A 22,707-nucleotide genomic window follows, 5' to 3' on the forward strand; every position below is an offset into this window, starting at 1 on the left:
AAAGTTCTTTTTCAATCTAAAATATACCTTTCTACAATGCTCTTCCATCTTTCTGGTAGACTTGCACAGTCCATGTTCTAAAATTCACTTGTACGTGATGAAAAGTACTCCAGTACTGTTCTGACCTCATCTACAGAATTTATGTTTTCTGTCCAAATGATTTTGAAGACTATAGAATAAATAATCAGATGGAGCAATGTCCAGCGAATATGGTGGGTAGGGCATTGTTTTCCATTCTAACTACTCCAGCCTTTGGAATGTCATCCTTGCTGTATGTCGCCAAGCATTATCCTGGTGGAAGAACACCTCTCATCTTGAAACCAAAGATGGTCGTTTTTCTTCTAGCTCTGACTTGGACTGGTTGAATTACTAAATCCAAGCTTCTCTGCTAGTTTCTCAACAGTTACAATGGGATTTTGTTCCATCAGGGTTTGCAGGATGTCCCTGTCAAGCTCTACAGATCTTTCAGGATGAGGTTCATCGGCTAGGCTGTAGTTTCCAGCTCCGAATTTCTGAAACCACCATTGACACTAGTTTACACTTATTTTTTGATCCCCATATACTGCCTTAATATTCCTTGCACTTCCCATTGCATTGTTGGCTTTATCGAACTCCTAAAGCAAAATATGCCAAACATGCTCCTTTATCACTTCCATTATAGCTTTGGAAAAATAACTTATCAAAATCGAACTGCACTCTTCAAAACTTGCACTTAGAATAAGGACAATGTAAAATTACCATCCTCTAACACCAAGTTGATGCAGACTTTAAGTTCATGCAATTAAAAAAAACTGCATTATTCATGGGATGACCAAATATAAAGGCTAGTGATTTTACTGGATATGTAATAGTATAAATAGTTTAAAATTTCTGAATTAAAATATCTTATGTCCACTAATTTTCAAATATTTTCAAAGGGCACCACCAGTTATATTGAATCAGTTAGTTGTGATTTAGGCTTTTTCATTGAAAAGCATTAATTGCTCTGAAGATAGATTGTTGTGTTTTAACTGATCTGATTATCTGTAGCTTATATTGTAAAGACTGCTTTTAGTATCACTTTATCACATATATTTTCCATTTTTATAGATATCTTATCAGCACCTGTGCCAATATAGCTGCTGTTAACAATGATGGCGATCTTCCTCTTGATATATGTGAAGACGCCAAAATGGAAAAGTTGCTTCAAGAAGAAATGAATCGCCAAGGTGAGTTTACATTTTTGATGTATGAGTACAGGAATTTTTTGTATATGTATTTAAACTTTTTACCACTCCCTTCTGGAAGTAAAACATTAGATTTTTCTTTTTTTCTAGTGTATGTAAATGTGTATATATATATAATATATATATGTATGTATGTGTGTGTGTGTGTGTGTGTGGTGTGTGTGTGTGTGTGTGTGTATGTTTCATCATTGCTTAATGTCTGTTTCCCATGCTGGCATAGGTTGGGCAGTTTGACTGAGGTCTAGAGAGCCAGTGGCTGCACCAGGCCCCAATCTGGTCTGGCAATGTTTCTACAGCTGGATGCCCTTCCTAACGCCAACTACTCCAAGTGTGTAGTGGGTGCTTTTTACATGCCACTGGCACAGCAGCCAGTCAGACAGGCCTGGCATCAATCATGTTCGGATAGTGCTTTCTACGTGCCACTGGTATGGGAGCCAGTCAGGTGGTTCTGGCATCAGCCACATTTAGATGATGCATTTTACATGCCACCAGACTGGGTGCCAGTCAGGGGTCACTGGCCACAGCTATGATTTTAGGTTTACTTAACAGGTATTCTCAAGCATATCATATCACCTGATGTATCATATATGTATATGAATGGGCACCTCCGTCAACTATTCTGCGTATATGTCTGTGCACACCCGTCAATGCAATGTATGTCAGAAGAATTGCAAATCTGACAGACATTTTAAGATTCACAAAGATCAGAACTTATCTGCAGCTCTTGTTGCTCCAAATCACAAATGCAATCTATGTGGGTGTCTTTCGAAAACATTGTCTGGTTTAAGACACCACATCAGATGCCATGATGGTTTTAACGTCTAGGTGCAGGAGGTGGTCAAACTTTGCAGAAGCTATAGACAACTATCATATATACATGTGTATGTGTATATATGTGTGCGCATGTGCATATCTATGTATATATGTATATACGTATATGTATGTGCGTGCGTGCGTGCATGCATGCATGTGTGTGTGTGTATCTGTATGTATGTATGTATATATATGTCTATGTATATGTCTGTATATATGTATGTGTGCATATGTATGTCTATGTATATGTGTGTATGTGTATATTGCAGTATGTGTGCGTATAATGACTAATGCATACATTTCCATAATTTTTAACTGATTTTCACCAAAGTCTATGCACAGATTACTTATGTCCCAAGGATGGTCATGCACTATAATATTTATCCAGTGCTCCTGTGTAAATGGGTATAGTTTTCTTGTCTGTAGGGTCTCCTTTACTTTTTTAATCTGCTTTATAAAAGTGGAAGGATTTTGTCTATTTCAACATTTATTAAATTAACAATGTACGCGATAATATCCAATACCAAACAATCTTAACCTCCATATTTAAACTGCATTAAACTGGCAAGCATATCTTTACCTATTCTCAGTTACTTGAAAGGTGATGTTCCCCTTCTATTTGTTGATACCTTTGTTTACCTACCAATGTGTTGTTTCACTTTGAGGATGCTTATTTACTCATCCATTATATCTCAAATGTTATCCTTTGTTCAAATACGTTTTAGCATTGTCGTTCTAGCCTTCTTTAAACACTCACATATGATTTGTCTGAAAGAATCTACATTTAAATAAGAGTTTTGGTCGGAGTTATGATGTAAGCACATGCTAAAATCCCCTCATAACATTTTTATTTTTGCAAATTCTTGCAAAATTTTTCCGATTCTATCTTCTGCATAATGGAATTAATGTGATTATGCAAAATAAAAAAAAATTTTTTTTAATCAACCCAAACCAACTTCTTCCTTAATTTGTGATTTTAAAATACAGACAGTGCAAGTCTACTACTTGTTTCTCTTTATGATTTCCAAATAACTTTTTAATACTTTTATGGAAAAAAGGCAATTGTCTTCACACTTTTTATGGGAAAAAGTCAAGTCTTCACACCTTTTCACACAATTCTGGACTTTACATGTGAAATGTCAGTGACATGCATGTCCATCAACAATATTAGCAAACATATAGTCCAAGTAGACAAATCCCTTCTTTTTAAGAGGTAGTAAAATGAAGTTAAAGAGTGGTGAAGAAGTTTCGGATACTTGTAATCATTGTAACCGACGGTGTGTCAATTTTGTATGTGTGTATGTGTGTGTATAAAGATATAATTAAAACCATATGTATACACATATGGAGAGACACATCCATACATACGCAGTACATAGTCACTTGCCCCCAAACACACTCAGGCATGCACACACAAGGAGACAGAGGTACATACACATGTAAACACACAAACACATGAATATGCAGAATACATGCATACAAGCGTACACACACATGCACATACATATATATATGTGCACACATCCATACATGCCTAAATTTACATATAAATACACGTTATGTTTGTATTTACAATGGTGGGTTTGAAAGTATGGTCCATGTTTCAGAGGTGAAAGTTTATATGTAGGATGTCAGTTGGTACTAAAGAGAGTATGGCACCAGGTGGCAACCAAAGTATGGTGTTCATGTTAGTTATTTTTTTGATCAACAAGTCCCTGAATCCTTGTGTGCAGTGGTTAGGGTCAGTCCTGCAACATAATTGGTCAGCTATTTTTTTTTTAAACTATGACACGGTTCCGGTTCGTTGATGGTTAACACGGAAACAAATCAGATAAATAAATAAGTAAATAAATTAAAGAATAAATGGATCAATAAACAATGGACAAGTAGGAGAGTAAATTAGATTAAATTAAATTAAATTTAGACAAGTAAATAAATATGTGAGTACGATATTACTAAAGCAATATGACTAAGGGGATATGATCTAAGGGACAACATAAGAAAAAATAAATTATTGCAAACGTATAAAAATAAAAATATAAAATATCTATCTAGCAGGGGAATCAGCTATATTGTTAAACATAATATTGAAGGTCAGAGGATTCATTTTTGTCGGAAAACATAATGAGGATTATCTGACAAGGAACAACAAATGGAACAGATCGATTGCTTTCAAACCCACCACTGGGTTTGAAAGTTACTTTATTTATGTATTTTTATTTTTGGATGCAGTTGAGGATATCTGCACATACAACAGCAGCACAGTCCTAGATGTTGGAGCGGTACTACTCTTGTGGTTTCATCTGAGCTTTGTTGTGGGTTAATAGTTGTTGGGAGCTGAAAAAGATGGCTGCTTTTTTTTTTTATGTAGTTAGTCTTTGCTATCATTTAGCAATAAATATTTTTATTATATTAAAAATACTTTAATATTGGTGTGATTGGAAAAGTTTTTAAGTACTTAACTCAAGATATTTATTTTTAAAGAAAACAGTTCAAATTGTTTGATGTTAATTTAAAAGGGTTTTTAAAACACCTGTTAGAAAATTTTTTTTATGTTCTGGAATTCAATCATTTGTTTTATTGAATTTGTTTGAAAGAAAGAACAAAGAGTAGGGAAGTTGAAAGAGCCAATCTCATGGTTAATGTAGTGAAAGAATTTCTAAGATAAGGATAAGGCCTCGATTTTGTAGGGACAGAAAATGAAATTGAGTTTAGTTTTTTCTTTCTAGAAGGCAACTAGAATAGAATATAGGAATAGAAACTGAGTTACTGACTAGCAAATGTTATATTAAATATTTTCTGTTTTATAGTTTCGCTCCTATTTCATGATCAACATATTTGTAGCAGGAACACACACCTGCAATAACAAACATCATCCAACCAATGACAGCATGGAAAAAAAGGTGTAAAATAGTAAAAGTGTTTGTCACTCAACTTGGGTCACCTGCTAATCTTTGTCATTTGAACTTTTATGGTGATATGATTCTCGTGAAACCTACCTTTTGTAAATACAACCTTTGTAAAATATATGTAATGGTCAACCTTATTCCAGAAGACCTGTCCTTCACAGCAGAAGTGTTAAGGCAGCGTCTCCTGCTGAAGAGGATTGGCCTGCGAGAGTCCTGTGTCAGTGCCATGTCCAAAGCACTCATGCTGGTGCCACGTAAAAGCAGTTGTGTCACCGGCATGTTAGAAGTGCCAAGCACACTCTAAAGTGGTTGGCGTTAGGAAGGGCATCCAACTATAGAAACCAAGTCAGATCAGACTGGAACCCGGTGTTGCTTCCCAGCTCTGGTCAAACCCTCCAATCTTTGCCAGCATGGAAAACCTATGTTAAAGGAGGAGGAGGATGATGATTTTGATGCACATAGGCCTTTGAAATTTCAATGTCCCTTTGACATACTCCTCTATCAGATTCTATTATTTCATGCCAGCATTCTCTTCAGAATGAAAAATACCAAATCAATGACTTGATTTTTAAGAATTTACCTCTACAATACAATTATATACATTTTTGTAAGTCTTTCTAAATAAATTTTGATTAATTATTTTCATTTATTTAATTTAAGGTGTGGATGCTGAAGCAGCACGACGAGAAGAGGAAGAAATGATGCTTTCTGATGCTAACCAATGGTTAAATTCCAATTGTGTGACAGAGCGGCCTCATGCAAAAACAGGTGCTGTTGCTCTTCATGTAGCAGCAGCAAAGGGCTATATCAAAGTTATGCAGTAAGTTCATACTTCTTAATGACTACTTGATAATTGGCTAGTAGTTTTGGTGTACCTTCTAAGTAATTAGATCAATATATTTGTGAAAATCTAAGCCAAAATTGATGTATTATATTTATACTTGCCAGTCAATCTGACAGTCTTCTTTTGAACATCATCTAGCCTTGTGTTTGTAGCAGCAATATGAGCCTAGATATGGGAATAGTACACCACTGTGTATTCTGAGCGTTTGTAGAAAGGTTCAGTTGCTAATCATGGCTGGTGTATTTTTTAACTCTGTAGAGCAGTGGTTCCCAACATTTTCACTACCAAGGACACCATTTATTTAAATAAGTTTTTCCACGGAATCCCTTTTAATATTCTTATGTGTATGTATGTGTGTATATATATTTTATATCACTGGCGGTGTCCCAGCATTGCCACAGCCTCAAGGCTGAAACTAATAAAAGTTTATATATATATATATATTTATTTAATGTAGGATAAAATTCTTTTCGAAAAAACATTTTATCAATGGCCAGCATATTAAAAAATACCTTTAAAGGTTAATATATATATATATATATATATATATATATATATATATATATATATATATTATATATATATATATATATATATATATATACACACACACATACACACACACACACATACAGAAAGGGAGAGAGCAATAAGAAAATAGAGGGGATCATTAGGTGGTATTCATCAACTTTTAGACATTATATTTATTTACTAAAAGGGCAATTATAACAACATACATACATGTATAACATATTATGCTTTACATATATGATATATAAAATATAAAAATATCAGTAATTATTAAAATATATAACATAGAGCAATAGAAATTGGGATAATATCTTACAGCTGTTTCAGCCAAAAGGCAATATTACCTCATTCTACTTTTATCCCTCCAGTGGACTGAAGTAATTAGTAGATGAAATTGAGGTGCTTGGGTGTTTCTCTAGGCTTCGTCAGAGATTTTAGAAAGTACATAAGGTTGTTATATAAATACACACATATATACATACTTTGACATATACATATAACTATACCTACATATTACCAAATTGTAGTCATTATCGCTAAAAATATGTTCAAAATCTATTATCTCTGACAAATTGCCTCAAATTATGTTCAAAATCTGTTATATCTGACAAATTGCTTCATGTAGGTATGGGTCTCAAGGAGTAGTGTCCCTGCTTCCTGAGCTAGTTTTCTACAACATTTCTTAAAAATCATGGTAGAGGCCTTGGTCTCAGTACCACTCATGTCTAGAAACTGAGGTTGGGGGTAAGCAAGGGCATGCTCCCTGAGAAAATCCAGCTCTAAAAAAGCCTCATGATAGCAAGGGAGAATGGGCACCAGCTAGCCCAAAGGTTGGGGTGGGCTGCACTTGTGTGCTTCAGTTGCTGTGGCATTGAGGTTGATCTGGCCACCCCAGTTAACAGAGGCAAAACTCAGATTTAAAACACTGGATGATGGTGTTATATCAAGTTTTGAATTTAGTTTATGGACCCTCCCCCCTCCCAGTACTACTTTTGCAAACCACCTGGTGTCTATGAACCTCAGGTTGGGGACCATTGCTGTAGAGGAATGTAGTTTTGACAGTGCTTGTATCTTTTTAATGGGCTAGTCACTAAAGGTGGGGCAATGCCCATAGCTTTTACAAGATTTCTTAGATTAATAAGATCCATGTGATTCTGTTTGAATATCTGAAGAGTGATGTCTGCAGGAAAAGTGGGAGCGAGTGGATTTCAGAAAATTATAGTTCTGAAGAAGAGGAATTAAGACTGGGTAGGTGATATATATATATACAGCAGAGCTGATAAAAGAGATTAGTAGGGATGGGTATATCAAGTATGCTGCTATTTAGTTCAAAGGAGCAGATACCGTTGGTGAGTAAAAATTTCCTGTCGGTCTGATGGACTTCTTTTTGACATGGTCTAAGTTTGTGTGTGCATCAGTAGTACTCCATTGTGTGCCGTAACTTTCAAAGTGAGGTTTGCCAGCTGATCTTGGCTATGTTTTTTGGATCTGAATAGGACACAGCTTTTGCATTGCTATATATGTGAAGTAGAGATTTTAAAACCTGGCAACTGATGGATTTTAAAGTTTAAGTTATCAGTTGTCAATGTGAGACATAAGGCTGTCTCCTTTAGTGTGTCTTTGTGCCGTGGAGACTGGATTGTTATGTCTTCAGTAAAGTTTTCGTTTTAAAAGTCTCTGCTCATGGAGACACCTAAATTGAAATTTGGAAGTAGAAAACAGTGATATTGCCCGCATAGGAATGATGTCAGAAGTGAAAATAAGTTGTTATTGTGCAGAATTAAGAGTGTAGGAGACCCAAATTAAACTTAGGGGCACATAAGAGTTGGTAGTGTACGAGTTGGAAAGAGCTCTGTTATTATGAGCTGTAATAGTAGAGTCTGGCAAGAAGCTTCCAGTTCAAGTTTGGATACTGTCCATATTTGTGCAGCTTGGTTAGAAGTTTCTCTTACTTGATAGCTTCAGGTACTGCTGATGTCATATGCACTGACCTTGCTTTTACTGGAGTTATCAAGAGTAAGTGATATAAAAAGAGTAGGTGCCCAGTAGATAATGTCTGTGTGGAAGCTGTAATGATCAATAAGCAAGAAAAGATTTTTAGAAGGATGAAAGAAGTAATTGGTAATTTCAGTATTTTGGAAATGAAGTGAGGGTAGTAGGACTAGTTCCCAGGTTCAAAGAACGGCTTTTCTTAGAGATGAAGCACACTAGAGCTCTTTTCATGAGAAAGGAATTAATTTCTACAGTGAGAAATTTTGAAGAGGTTGGCAAAAAATAGTGGCTACTTCTGGAGTATCTTGTTTAAATTCAAAGGTAATGGAAGAGACATTACTAGAACCAGTTACTACACTAAGTTGCAAAGATTGGAGGTATTTTTACCTTTGATGACTGAGTGTATCTAGTGACAAGGCTGACAGAGGAATACTTTGGAGGAGTTTTACTGCACGTATTGTGAAATTGGAAGTAAAATGGATAGTGAATATAGAGGCCTTCACAGAAGGCCTCTATATTAGTTGCTTACAGAACTATGTTATAAGCAGAACTATAAGTTATAAGCATTATAGTTGAGGAATGGTAGTTAAGAGAATTACTCAGTTGGTTGAGACCTTACTGAGGAACATGTCCTGACATTAATTTAGAAGAACATTTAGCAGAACATTGTTGTGATGTTCTGAAGCTTTTTATTTTTTGATGCAGTTCTTTTTTTTTCTTTTGATAATCTACATGATTATTTTTTAATTGTAGTTTATTAATCCAAGCAAAAGCTAATGTAAATATCAAAGACTCAGATGGTTGGACTCCTCTTCATGCAGCAGCTCACTGGGGCCAGGATAGAGCTTGCAAAATATTAGCTGAAAATTTCTGTGATATGGACTCAAAAAACAATGCAGTAAGCACTTTTATCTGGTTTACAGACCTTCTTTTTATTGTTTCCTTATTCTCTTACTTCACCTCATTCTGATACACGTTATTGCAGAGTTATAGCTTCTAGTCCCTTATCCTTTCTGTGAACCACCATTGTTTGAACCGTTTGTAAAGAATTATTTCTTAACATATTGAACTTACTCATGCACTTTTCTCTCTCTGATTGCAATACAATATATGATGATGAAAAAAGTCATAAAATTTCCTATTTTAATTTTTTATCAGTATTTATTTCATTGGCTTACTAATGGCTGTTGTTTACTTCAAATCTTTCCACACTTGTTTTACTGTAATTTTAAAAATCAATGTGTGTGTGTGTTTGTGTAAAATAAGAGAAATAGATTGCATTAAAGATGAGTAAAAATAAGAGAGAATTAGTGATACATGGCACTAAAGGTAGATGATGGAGTGTGTGTGTGTGTGTGTGAGATACTTGTGAGTAATGAGTGACCTGAATGAGAGGGGCTGATTGCCAGTACATAAGGTATAGAAAGGTAGTGAGTATTGAACACAGATTTCAGTTGTCATTATATAAGCAGCATAGTACAGGAAATAAGAGTGAAATGAGAGTGGGGTGGCAGTATATGAAGACTTAAGAGGATCAGTGGGCAGGAGATTCAAATGTAGGTGTCTTATTCATCCTACCTTCCACCACCACACATATAAATGAGCATGTGTATATCACTGAAAGGCTCTGAAATGGTGTGTACTTTAGGAAAAGGGATTTGATTTTCAAAATCTGCCTCCCAAAGAGAACGTTTATGGTTAAGAGTAATCAAGAATTTCAATTTGATACTAGAAATAACTCACCTTTCAGATTGCCAGATCGACTTCTCTCTATCTGTTCTATCTTTCTCTTTCTGTCTTTTATGCTTTCCCCCTCTCTCTATATATTTACCACACTCTCTCACTGTGTATATATATATATATATATATATATATATATCATGCATGCAGCCCCCTCCCCCTCTCTTGATATGACTTGTAATTGCTTTCATTTTGTTTAAAACTTTATCATAATGTTTTGCTTTCATTTTCTGATAGCTATCAAGCAGAAAATGCCAGCTTCTAAATCTTGTTTTCAGATTGGGTAAAAATGATCAAACTTTAAACATCTATAACATGTTTCTGGAACAAATGAATCACCAAATCAGATTCAGTGTATAAAATTACATCTATATACCAAATTTGAAAATATTCACTTAATTTTAAAATTTCCAAATCTGACAGCAACAGATCTGTCTTTTATGCTTTTCTCATTGTAAACTTCCCTTTCTATATATATTTACCACACTCTCTCTTCCTCTCTCATATATATTGCTCACACTGTGTGTGTGAGTATGTCAGTTACTCAGTGCATGTATGCATCTGTTTAAGGAATTTCATAAGGGCTAATGCTGAAAGACCCTTACAAGGCATTGGCAGCAAGTTTAGGAGACACCCAAGCATAGGATGCATAAATTAGATGAGTGCTCAAGAGCCTCTGTTGCACACTCAGGTGATGTTTCATCTCAGTCATATGATTTCAATTTCCTGTTAGTCTTGGTTGTGTAATGACCATCGACATATCACAAGAGGAAAGTTTGTAGAAAAGGCAGAGACAGAGAGAGGATCCAAAATGTCTTAAATAATTTTAGCTGGTGTGTGTGTGTTTGTTTGTTTGTTTGTTTTACATTATTTGCATATAAATTGTTTGATTATTTAAGATCTGTTTTACTTTGTCTCTCATAAAATTTGATATTTGTTTTCATTATTTCAGGGGCAAACTGCCTTTGATGTTGCTGATACTGAACTTCTTTCTTTACTTGAAGAACTCAAAAAGAAACAAGCTATGGTAATACAATATCTCTTACTATCACTAGGAATTCCCTTACTCTCTATAACCATCTGGAAATCTATTTGCTGAACAGTGTGCATATTCCTTTGCTCTCTAAAATTGTGTGTGTGTGTGTGTATGTATATATATATATATATATATATATATATATATATATATATATACTCATGTATGTGTTGTCTTCGTGTAACCCCATTGTCTGTATATACATATCCTGTTGTAGGCATTGTGGTTTATTGCTTGCAGCCAGGATAGTTTCCGTACATGTACTTCTTTCTAGATAACATTTGCAATGTTTTCTTATGATTGAGTCATCCAAAATGTCTCTGCTCAACCTACTCACATTTATACTGTGGGAGTTCAACATTGTTTTATTAAACAAATGGAAGACATTTAATGAATATAATTATCCTGTGTGTGAGTGAGTGAGTATATGTGTGTGTGTGTGTGTGTGTGTGTGTGTGTGTGTGTGTGGTGATGACTAAGACAGTTAAACCTGAGATTTGATGTAAAAAAAAAAAATGTTAGAAATGTTTTAAAGAATTAGGATGAATGGAAATAGTAGTTATCTTGGCAAAGATTTGAAGAAATGAGATTTTGGGAAGTAAATTCTTCTATATTGTAATTTATTGATGACTTTTCGATCATTTAGCTGTTAAGATGTGATTGTAATATTTTCAACTTATTATAACCACTGAAATGTTAGGTATAGGTGAGGACAGCATATTTGGGGTGAGTAAACATCTAATTAATGAAGGGTAGAAAGTCTTGTTTTTTATATATAGTTTTGCAAGTGGTTATATTGCCACACTAATCAATTCCACCTGGTCTTGTTAGAATGGTTCTCAAGAGTTATGGCATTCAGCAGTAATGCAATTCTTATTACTGGGAAATCCAAATCCTGTGATGCCTCATCATTATTTCTTGTCATATTTACTCATGATCAAAACCACATGATCCAGTGATAGCCTTAACCTATAATAGCATTGCTCTTATGATAACTTTTGCATTCTATTACTGCCAAGAGCAATTTCACAGGGCGTAATGAGAGTTTTGGTTAGGTTCTGTATTTCTCCATCATAAGAATTTGTTGGAACAACATCTTAGTTTAAAAAACTACCTAGTGGCAACAGATAGACAGAAAAGCTGACACTGGATGCCCTAGAAGCTGAAGAAGAAGCAGAGACTGACAACAAACAAGATAAAAGGATGAATTAGTGATTGACACCAAAAGCTGAAGTTTGTGGTGAGATAGAGGGGATGACATTTGCACAGCAGTGAGAGAACAATGGCTGATTTGATTGGTTGATTGAAACTACTTATCAATATACATAATTACATTGATTTTTTTCTTTACTGTACTGAACCAGTTTTATAAAGTGTTAGTGTATGAATTGTCCATGGTACACTCCTAGCATAGGAATGTACTAGGGGCAATTGGCATGAATCATAAGCAGAAAGAAAATAACTTATTCCTGTGATATACGAACATGGAACATGAAGGAAACACACCAAATATTGAAAACATCTAACCTTGACTCTAATTTTCTTTTTACACCTCTCACACACAACAATTGATAACAAGAATATCTTTCACTTCACCACACAATTTTTTTCTGTGTGGGAAGGTATGATTAAATATATTTATCCATTGTATTACTGAAATTCGATAATAAAAACAAGTTAGTTCTTTTGGTGTTAGTGTTTAGGATTGTGTACCTCGGAATTAAATACTATAAAATGTATAATTGCTATTTTGTCAACTTATGACTAGTTGGATTTTGAGATAGAAATTGAGATATCAAAATAAGTACAGTTAAAAGTTAGTCTTACTTTAATACATCCGTTATATTATTTCCCATTACATACTGCATTATATGTTTATTTTGAGATGTTTTGTTACATTAATTATGGCATTAACTTCATGTTTATCAATATATGATTACCTTTGGGCTTCTAAATGATCATTTTTTTTTTTTATCTTTCTAGCTTAGAGATAAAACACCCGTACACAAAGATATTATTGTTGCTAGAGGAATTCCTCCGAAACGAAGGTTAGTTAATTATTGATTCATATACAATATGAACGTTTTTACTATATTTTCTTAATATAATTTAAACATTGTTAAAAAAAAAGTCTCTAAAAATGGTTTACTTATGTGGTTTGTAGATTTTTTTCAAGTATTATACATTCTTTTTGGCAAATCATATCAATGAACTCTCGCTGTCACCCTTCAGGATTTAATAAACAAAGTAGCTGTTGAATGCTGAAATTGATCCCATTCCCCCAACATTTGTAGCCTTGTGCCAATGTCCGTATTCAGTATTATCTACAACTTGTTTGTCCTTCTGGGCAAAACTTAGTTTATAAAAATTTGGCAAAAACAAAGTCTTGTTAAATTTTCTTAAATAATGATTAAAAATTGGACAGACAAGCATTCTTGTGTAGTTGAAACGATTGCTTAGCAACTATGTGGTAATGGGTTCAGCTCCACTATGTGGCACCCTTTAACAAGCATCTACTTAGCTCTGTACTGATTAATGTTTCTGAATGAATTTGGTAGATGGAAACTCAGTGTATGTGTGTTGATTTTTGTCCTTGAAATTCATTTACGCAAAAAGGTGACCAATAAAATGTTATCATCATTTACTGTTGGTCTTTGGATGGTTTGAATGCAGCTAGTAGGTCTGGGGAGTGTGTCAAGCTCCACTGTCTGTTTTGGCCTGATTTTTATTGCTAGATGCCCTTCCTAATGCCAGCTACTTTACAGAGTGGACTGGATAGGTTTTACCTGGCACAAGTGAAGTCACCATATAGCTTGCAAGACAAGAATCCCTCAACTGAGAAAGCCAATGGTATCAAAGGAGGTTGCTTTGTGCCTGGTGATGAGTGGTTAAGCTATGATACAGGGACAGAAAGAGGTGGGTACTCTAGTTGGAAGAAGAGAGAGAGTATGAGAGATGGTGGCAACGTGCCAAGGCACACTCCCAAGGTACATGGATGTGAATTCATCCTATGTCTTCCTGGGTTTCCTTCTTCCACAACTGTGGAAGTATGTCAAGTGCTTGCCTATGTTTTAATGATGTATGTTGGATGTTAACATCAGCAAGAAAATTGAAAATCAATGCTTTTTCAAAATAACCTGTTGTAATGGATTTTCTTCACCCAGTTATATCGGCACTCCCTTGTCACTCCCATCATGGAAATTAGAACTCGTGATTAGGTCATTGAAAACACATATATCTAACATTGCATGTTAATCAATTATGGTGATCTTCAATTATTAAATGACCTATTTTGGACCAGGGTGTTATCATTTCTATAGAATGTGCATGCATATATGTATAATTGAGAATGTGTTCCTGTCTGAGTATGTGTGAATATCTATGTATGTATGTATGTATGTATGTGTGTGTGTGTGTGTGTATATATATATAATATATATATATGTTACATACATACACATATATATACACATATATACACACATATAACTACACTGAACTGTCTTATAGTGTACAATTAGTGTGTCACATACTGAATTTGAGTGTGACAAAAGGACCTGGTGTGTGAGGTCTTTGCAGTTGAACAAAGCAACTCCACCATGACTCCTTTCTTTCCTATCGGTCCGTAATACAACATACTGTTGTAAGTGTATTTCTGCATTTGCTATATCTGGTTTTAGGTGTGTTTCCATAAGTGCTATGCATAAGGTTTGATTGCATGCAACAATGTCTCAAGAAGGGATTTTTTGTCCTGTTACTAAGTGTTAACAGTCCTCTGATGTTCAGTAAGAGCACCGATGTGATGTGTGTGTTGTTGCCAGTGGTGCCCACCTTGGATCTATCTGCTGTGATGGTCTTGTGTATGCTACATCAATCTGTGAGATTGATGTGGCAAGGTCTGCTGCTGTACAATCTTTTATTCCATGCAGAAAAAAGATTGTTGTTCAGCAGCTGCCCTTTCAACAACATGTTGATAGGTCTGGAGATTGCATTTTATTCTATGTGTGCTACTAGAATTTAAGGTGGCTGTTAATGATTTTGCACTGCTAGTATTTCAATTTGATTTCATAAGCAAGAAACAACTATGTAAAATATAGAAATTATCCCCCTTGAATGTTGGGAAATTTTTTTTTTCTTTTCATTGTTTGTGAATAAGCATTAAAAAAATTTTTCATTTACAAAACAGAACATCTGTTACACGAATGAGTGGAGATCAAAAGCACAATGTTGTCCTACAAACATTAGAACAAGAAAAGGCACAACTTAACAACTACAGAAAAGATGAGGAAGCCAAAAAGAGTAGTTCAAGTTCAACAAATGATGACTCCAGTTCTGAGTCAGAGACAGGTATGTTTGCAACTTATTTTCATTGTTTTGAATCTAATTAACAGAGCCTTCTAGTTTCAGATATTTTATTGAGTAAAAAATAAATTCAAGACTTTGTAGGTATCAGTAAGTTTAGTAACAGTGAAGAACATAAAACCATGGCATTTTGAACTATGGTCCTTTGACAGAGCGATTAAATATATGTAGTGGGTGAGGAGTGAAAAATTAAACTTGATTGACTGAATACCAGGGAAAGGAAAGAAGATGACGAGGGTCCAGAGTGCTGGTGGGAGCAGAGGAAGGCCAAACAGTCAATACTGTATAGTGTGGTTTAACCAGCTAGGAAAGCACAGATACTCAGTGATAGAACAAAAGCAACAAGTATTTGGTGCTAAGAAAATAATGGTGGGTCTCTGAGATGGTGGCAAATACAGTGGGTAGAATGGGAATAGTTGAAGGTGAGTGTTCATACATTAAAAGCCATTGTTCACATGTAGAAAATTACCTTTTGTAATAGGTTAGTGGCTTTACACTTATGACTGTGTGATCCAGAAGGTTGCAAGTGTCTTGTACTATAGTCCTGGTCTGACCAGAGTACCTTGTGATTGAATTTGGTGGAAAGGAAACTGAAAGCCCATCATGCATGTGTGTATGTAGTTCCCCTTCCTGACAGCTGGTGTTCGTTTGTTTACATTCCCATAACTTTGGCAGAAACAGACCAATAGAATAATTAACAGACTTGAAAATAAGTACTAGGGACAATTTGTTGGACCGAGCCCTTTGAAGTAGTGCTCTGGCATGGGTGCAGTCCAATGACTTAAATGAAAGATTATGGTTATATAGTCAGGTAGGAAAAGTCAGTACTTGTGACTTTTGTAGACCCTCCCAGACTGGTGAAATTGATGTGGTAGGTGTTCATCTTGGACAACTTCATGGTGGTGATTGTTGGGGAAAATATGGGTTAAGAGAATACTTTACAAATTTGTAGTTCTGAGGAGAAATGATCAAGGCATGTATACAGTGCAGAGTAATGGAAATCTGAGTGGAATGAGAAGGGCAGAGGCTACTTTAGTACAATAATAATAATAATAAATGGCTGAAGCCTTTTAGTGATTGAATGTTTACCAATCAATCAAATCCTCTTTATTGCTCATTCAGTCTTGGATGGTTTGCAAGTGTTGTTGAAAAAAAATCCTTATTAACATATTGAAAGCAATATTGTCCTTGTAAACTTTAATTATAAAATTTCACATATCTCACATAAATGGCATCGTTAATTTATAAAAAGGAAAAATTTTTGTTGGTTAGTTAGGAATAATACTTCTGTCTGCTGTGCACTCATGAACTGGAGCAATATTCTCTCTCCTGGTGGAAATAAAATACTTCTCCAGTTAATCTAAAATTTTACACTAAATAAATGTTTGTGTTTATATTTTTTGTTTTTCAAGTTGTTAGATTGAGACTGTTTCATGTCTTAAACATGTATTTTTTTTTTTTTGTTATTAGAACGTCAGAATCTAATTAACAAGAACACATCCATCCCCCATACGGTAAGTTTCCACAATATGTATACACACACACACACACCTCCAGGCATTTGCTTTTAATATTTTTCTTTTTCTTCTATTTTTAAAGTATACTGTGGTACTTCTTTCTCTCTCTTCATATATATATATATATATATATATATATATATATAGATAGATATATATATATATATAGATATATATATTATTTTTGTTGCACAATAATGGAATGAATTTTAGAATTGATAGCGAAAATATATTATTGGTAGAAGTCTTAGAACACTGGACAAAATGCAGTATAGTATTTACAGAGTTCAACTTTGGTAGAGGTTAACATACTCTTCATATTTCCATGGTTGCTAAGATATTTTACCAGTCCTGTACTGGGGTGTATTGACTGTATTCTTCCCATAAAATGTATGGCCTTGTGCTAATGTTAGAACTTGTTACTCAGAATACAAATAAGTGCAGGTATTGGTATATACCTTCTCTTGATGAGTATGCAGCTTCCTTATTGTGTATTGAGTCCTTGTTCCTGTATTACTAATCAGACATTGTTTCACTTAAATTTTTTGTCCTATAATATCAAATTCATAGAAATACAAGTCTATTTGTAGTTCAGAAGTCACTTTTTCATTGAATATATATAGTACATCCAGGTATCAAATTAGGGTAAATGAGTTTATTAGAAGTATATTAAATTAGTCACATTTCTTAAACCATCTCTCAAACTGTTACTCAAGTTTCTCTTTTATTTTTTAAGTTCTTTGATATTTTAACAGTCTTCGAGATACATTTCATATTTTGGTAGAAAATCTGATTTACCATTTCAACATGCAGCATACTGGGTTTAATACCAAAAAAAATCCCTTTAATTTCCTTAGATATTGTGCTTTCTTTTGTTTTCATTTCATGGAATAGTTCCCTGAAATTTCTTACTAAACAAAGCAGTATACTTTATAGAGTAATAGCTGATGTAGTTGTCTTGCTTTTTAAGTATCAGTCAGATTTATAGTATCAGTTCAGCAATCAAGTTTTTGTTCTGAAAATATTTTAACATACATTTCATATTTTCCCTGGGATTTTAGTTTTGCTTCCTGATCTTTCATTATTTTCAATTAATGTAGTATATTCTTGAACTGAAACCGAAATATCAGATAGATGATTTTGTATTATGGATGGTCAACTTCTCAGCAGTACTTTTTTTTTTCTTTTTCCTTTTTTTTGAAGTTTAGAATTGTTTTTTTAAATATTACAAAGCTGGTTTTAAATTGAACCTGTTTTGTAATTTAGAACATTTCTGTGTATTATACTGAGGATATTTTTCTGTAAAAAAAAATTCCTTAAGCTTTCTACTGTCTAATTTAAAAGTAAGTTTTTCAACCTGCATATCATACATAAATCTAAATTTATTTTCAAGTAACTACCATTTGCATCCATTTTCTCAAAATTGTAATGGTTAATTATTTTACTTGCTTGTCTGCAAGTTTTTATTGAGTAGCTTTATACTTTTTGCCATAGCTAGTTTTATTTCTCTGTGGGTACCATTCTGTTTTTCTGTGTGGATTCTTCAATATTTTTCTTTCTAAAAAATAAAATAAAAAAAAAATGAAAAGAAGTCTTTGATTGATATTCCCTCTTCTTTGGCTTTTTGCTTGGCGTGGGAAGGAGGAAGATAATGCAGCTCTAGCTTCTGACACAACAAATTCTCAGACTGAATTCTTATATGATGATGTATTTGAAGAACATGTCTCTGAGACAAATCCTGACTCTGAGTATATTAATGATAATGTCACATTCACTCTACCTACCGATGAAACAGAGGTTCAATTTGATGAAATGGATGTGAGTATTTCACTCAAACCCAAGCAGCTGAATCGAGTTTTATGTCCGCTGTTGCTGTGCCTTTATACTAAACTGGTGATGGTTGGAACATGAACATTTTGCTTCCGTGTACATTTTGAGCTTGCATGGATTTTAACTGTGGTAACAATTCAGGAAAAAAATTATGCTTAAAGTTGTATCAAGTTTTCTTTCTGAAATCTGCTTTACTAATTGTTTTGATTTATCTCCAAATGATAGCCAAAATCTAACAATTTACAAAATTATATTTGATATTGCAATGTGTTTTGTAATACTGCTATGGAGAAAATATTTTTTTCCTCCATTATTTCCTCTACATTAATCACATGTAGTGCTAATAAAATTCCATTTTTAAAACTGTTTAAACCCCTAGAGTAAACTATAGAATTTAGATGAAAATAATGGCCCTCTTCATAGTTTATCTAACTGTTTCCTATCTTGTCTTTAATTTTTGTCTAAATAGATAGTAAAATAATATCCACTGATTATATCAGAACCTAACTTCATTTTCTGTGTCTATTATTGTTTGTCTTATCCCTTATCTGATTAGTTATCTAAAATATCTACTAATAATAACTCAAATTCATGATCACCAGTGAAATTAATGTTAAAAATTGCACCTTCTTGAATCAGATCTTTAAAAATTTTTTCACAATTGCATGTATTTTTTTTTTCTTTTTGTTATTGGCATTTTCTCTTCTTAAAATGCTCTTCAGAATAATGTAATCATTCTTCAAACATTCTTTACATATTTTTACTTCGCACCAATTCTGCAGCTATAAATGTTAAATGGAAAATTAAAAAATGTATTTTGATTACATTAAAGTCTTTGCTTCTAAAAAAAATATTTTACATTGATAATTGATAATTTGACTCACACTCTTCCAAAATAAATTTTTAACTCTGTAAGATTTAATACAAAACCTATAAAATAGTATAACTAGATTTTAATCCATCTATAGATATGAACTTTAATGAATTTTAGCTCAATATTGAAGAAAGGATGTGAAAATAACATGAGCAATATCTAGAAGATTCTAGAGGTTTGTCCATGTAGTGAATAGAGAACAACTGTTTCCCCACTAGATAGTGCCTTGATTATCTCTCTGCCTTATTTCCATCCCAATTTCAGTATGTTTCCAGAAAGTTTCTTATTACTGGTTTCTGTATATCTTTGGATATGTTTAGCCATGTGTTTATCATTAATATCTCATGATAAATTCACGCTCTTATGCTCTTCCAAGATGCTTGTACACAAATGTACATCTACACATTGATTTCAGTTTCCTTTAACATATAAAATATTGGCTTCTCACAGTTTCCTATTGGAAAAACATCTTTGTATTTATTTGTTGTTCTCTCGACTCCATAAAATGGAAGGATAAACGTTAGTCTCATGCTATTAAAGTCATTTGTTAGATAAAGATTTTGCATTGTGTACCACATCCATAAAAATTGTCTTCTGCTTGAGCTTGAAACCATATAGCTGAAATTTGCTTCATTATAATTTCAATGTACAATATTTTCTCAAGCTTAAACTTTATTAGCTGTGTAAATCGTGTATTGCAAATGTGACTAATCACAAATACATTTTGCTTAAATATCACCAGCTCCTTTCATGTCTGTATATCCATGCATTTCTAGTCCTGTAAATTATTCATTAAAAAAATCAAGTTGTATTTATTTTGTTTCTGAATGTATAAGTTATTGGATTTTATCTCCAATTTATAATAAAGGGATTTATTTGTTTGTGTTTAATTAGCTTTACAGTAACACTTCATTATTTCATTTATACTGTGTATTAATAAGAAAAGTCAATACATAGTTTTTTCCTCAGCTTCATATAGCAAAACTTTTTCTCTTTTGATGCTTTTTTTTAAAATATATTTTTACTTCAATCACAGGGGTTAAGATTAGCTTTAAGTTTTTGACTAAGCAGGACAAATCTGACTATGAAAACTTATCTGAAAATAGACACTTTTTCACTTAAGAAATGTATAATTGTCATAAGGTCATATAGGCTCCTACAAAATATGCAACCACAATTCCTGTATAATATTGATTCCACAGGAAACACATGTTGACCATTAAAGTTATAATACATAACTTCATGTTCACTAGAAACATGGTTAGGAACTAGCAAGGAAAGATGATAAAAGAGAATTGAGGATTCATATTGTAGCTTCTGTTTATATTGATCCCAACTTTATTTTTGAATCATGATGCTTGGTTATTTTGAGTTGGTAGTACAAATAAGTTTAGGGGTATATACACACCCACTGTAAATGTTGAACCATGAAAATATTTTATTGGCAAATCATGGCTTTTTAACCATTTAAACCCAGTATATAATCTTAGAGCCTAAATGGCTAAGCTATTGCATTACCCACTCTTAGATTTGGACATCAAATATTTTTTATATTATATCCATTAGTTGCCCCAGTTCACCTTTTCATGTGTAAACTGAAATAACTTAAATCAAATTAAAATAAATTTGAAACAACAAACAAGTGTTTTGAAGTAAATCAGAATACTTGCAAAGGAAACTGTCTATTTCAATTAGATAATGCCACCCTATATATTATCCAGTGTATAGAATATACATTATGTATACAAAGTACACCATAGCCTGTTTTAAAATGGTATTATTTTATGGGAATTTGGCTGTGCTATTTGAAGCAGGCTGAGCAATGGGTTTTTCTCTTTATTGTCTCACTTTGGCAACATCATTCAATGGTCTATTATAAAAATGTTAAACCTATAATTCTCTGAAAATTTTTTAGCCAGTTGCAATAGAAAAGTCATTTGAGAGTTCCGTATTTCTAAAATTTTGTACTGACAATTGATATGTAACTTGGTATTTATCAATTTACACGTTCAGACATGCACAATGATTGAATTAGCTGATGAGGTCTTATAGGAAACAAAATGAAGGCTTACCTCTAGAATTTTTCTAAAAAAAAATTGTGCAGCTGTTTCAAGAAAAGCAGCTTTTATACAAACCGAGAAACATTTATAGTATAAATGTTTTATCATTTTGACAGATACATTCTGAACAGCCTATAGTAAATCCAATACAATTTGGTGTATATGCTAAATAGTTATAAATTCTTTCTTTCTTTGACTATTAAAAGGTACAAAGAACAAAAAAAAAATGTGTATCAAATAGTTTACTCATTTCCCATGCAGCTTAAATATATTTAATGTTTACTGAATGAAAACACCTTTATGGATGAGTTTTCATTTTTTTTCTTCTGGAATATTGTTTTTTGGATTGTAAATTTATTTGTATTTTGCTGGATATATTTTTACTTTCTCAGATAACATTGAATATTTGTGAAAGCATCTATGCCATTTTGCAGCATGCCTTTTAGTTTTACACACTGCCCATTGCTTTTCCACCATTCCTTCCTGTCTTAAAGTTGCATCTCCTTTACCTGTAATCCATTGAATGATTTTTAGGTGCCTTCTTCACCAAGTGGTACACAACCTTCCCTGGCAAGCACTCCCTCTGTCATTGGATCCCAAAGCAAGACCTCCACAGTCCAATCCACGAAACCAGAATTACGTAAATTTGGCAGTACTAGTACGGTTCCTAATGAGACTAATGAACATGATGCTGATGTTATTCCTCGCTCAGCTTCCACTCCTCGACTTGCATGTGATGATGATTCTATTGTGAGTGTGCATCAGTTTATTGCTTATTGGGAAGCAGTTAGCCCATTTATTTTCCAACTATAACTTATTTAAAAAAAATGTTAAGCTTGTCCATTTAACAAGAAATGGAAAGCAAGCATTCTGTTCCATAGATATTGCAGAATAGGTTTTAAGTTAATGAACCCTTTTGAAACTTCTTCCCTGTGAGTGTCCCAGACTAAATTTTTGTGATTTTCCTTTTGAA

General features: G+C 33.5%; 1 protein-coding gene and 1 long non-coding RNA gene across 10 annotated transcripts in view; one reads left to right on the forward strand and one right to left on the reverse strand.

Annotated features, from left to right (window-relative positions):
- Nucleotides 1-22,707, forward strand: part of LOC115229173 (protein phosphatase 1 regulatory subunit 12A) — a 216,354-nt gene that overhangs the window by 98,378 nt on the left and 95,269 nt on the right. For 4 of the 9 annotated variants that reach the window (XM_036500427.1, XM_036500428.1, XM_036500430.1 and 1 more), the window contains exons 3-11: nt 1,090-1,208; nt 5,609-5,768; nt 9,069-9,213; nt 11,008-11,082; nt 13,075-13,139; nt 15,278-15,438; nt 16,924-16,967; nt 18,612-18,788; nt 22,269-22,484. In XM_036500427.1, coding sequence (XP_036356320.1) covers nt 1,090-1,208; nt 5,609-5,768; nt 9,069-9,213; nt 11,008-11,082; nt 13,075-13,139; nt 15,278-15,438; nt 16,924-16,967; nt 18,612-18,788; nt 22,269-22,484 — 1,162 coding nt within the window. The remainder of the gene's footprint in view (nt 1-1,089; nt 1,209-5,608; nt 5,769-9,068; nt 9,214-11,007; nt 11,083-13,074; nt 13,140-15,277; nt 15,439-16,923; nt 16,968-18,611; nt 18,789-22,268; nt 22,485-22,707) is intronic. The other 5 variants (XM_036500431.1, XM_036500432.1, XM_036500433.1 and 2 more) reach the window with 3 other exon arrangements.
- On the reverse strand, nt 164-16,811 carry LOC118762119. Its single transcript, XR_004997898.1, has 3 exons — nt 16,801-16,811; nt 7,823-7,826; nt 164-388 (listed from the first exon to the last, which is right to left on the reverse strand). It is a non-coding gene; the product is annotated as an uncharacterized LOC118762119 (long non-coding RNA).

This window comes from Octopus sinensis, linkage group LG2, assembly GCF_006345805.1.
Source record: "Octopus sinensis linkage group LG2, ASM634580v1, whole genome shotgun sequence".
Taxonomy (NCBI): Eukaryota; Metazoa; Mollusca; class Cephalopoda; order Octopoda; family Octopodidae; genus Octopus; species Octopus sinensis.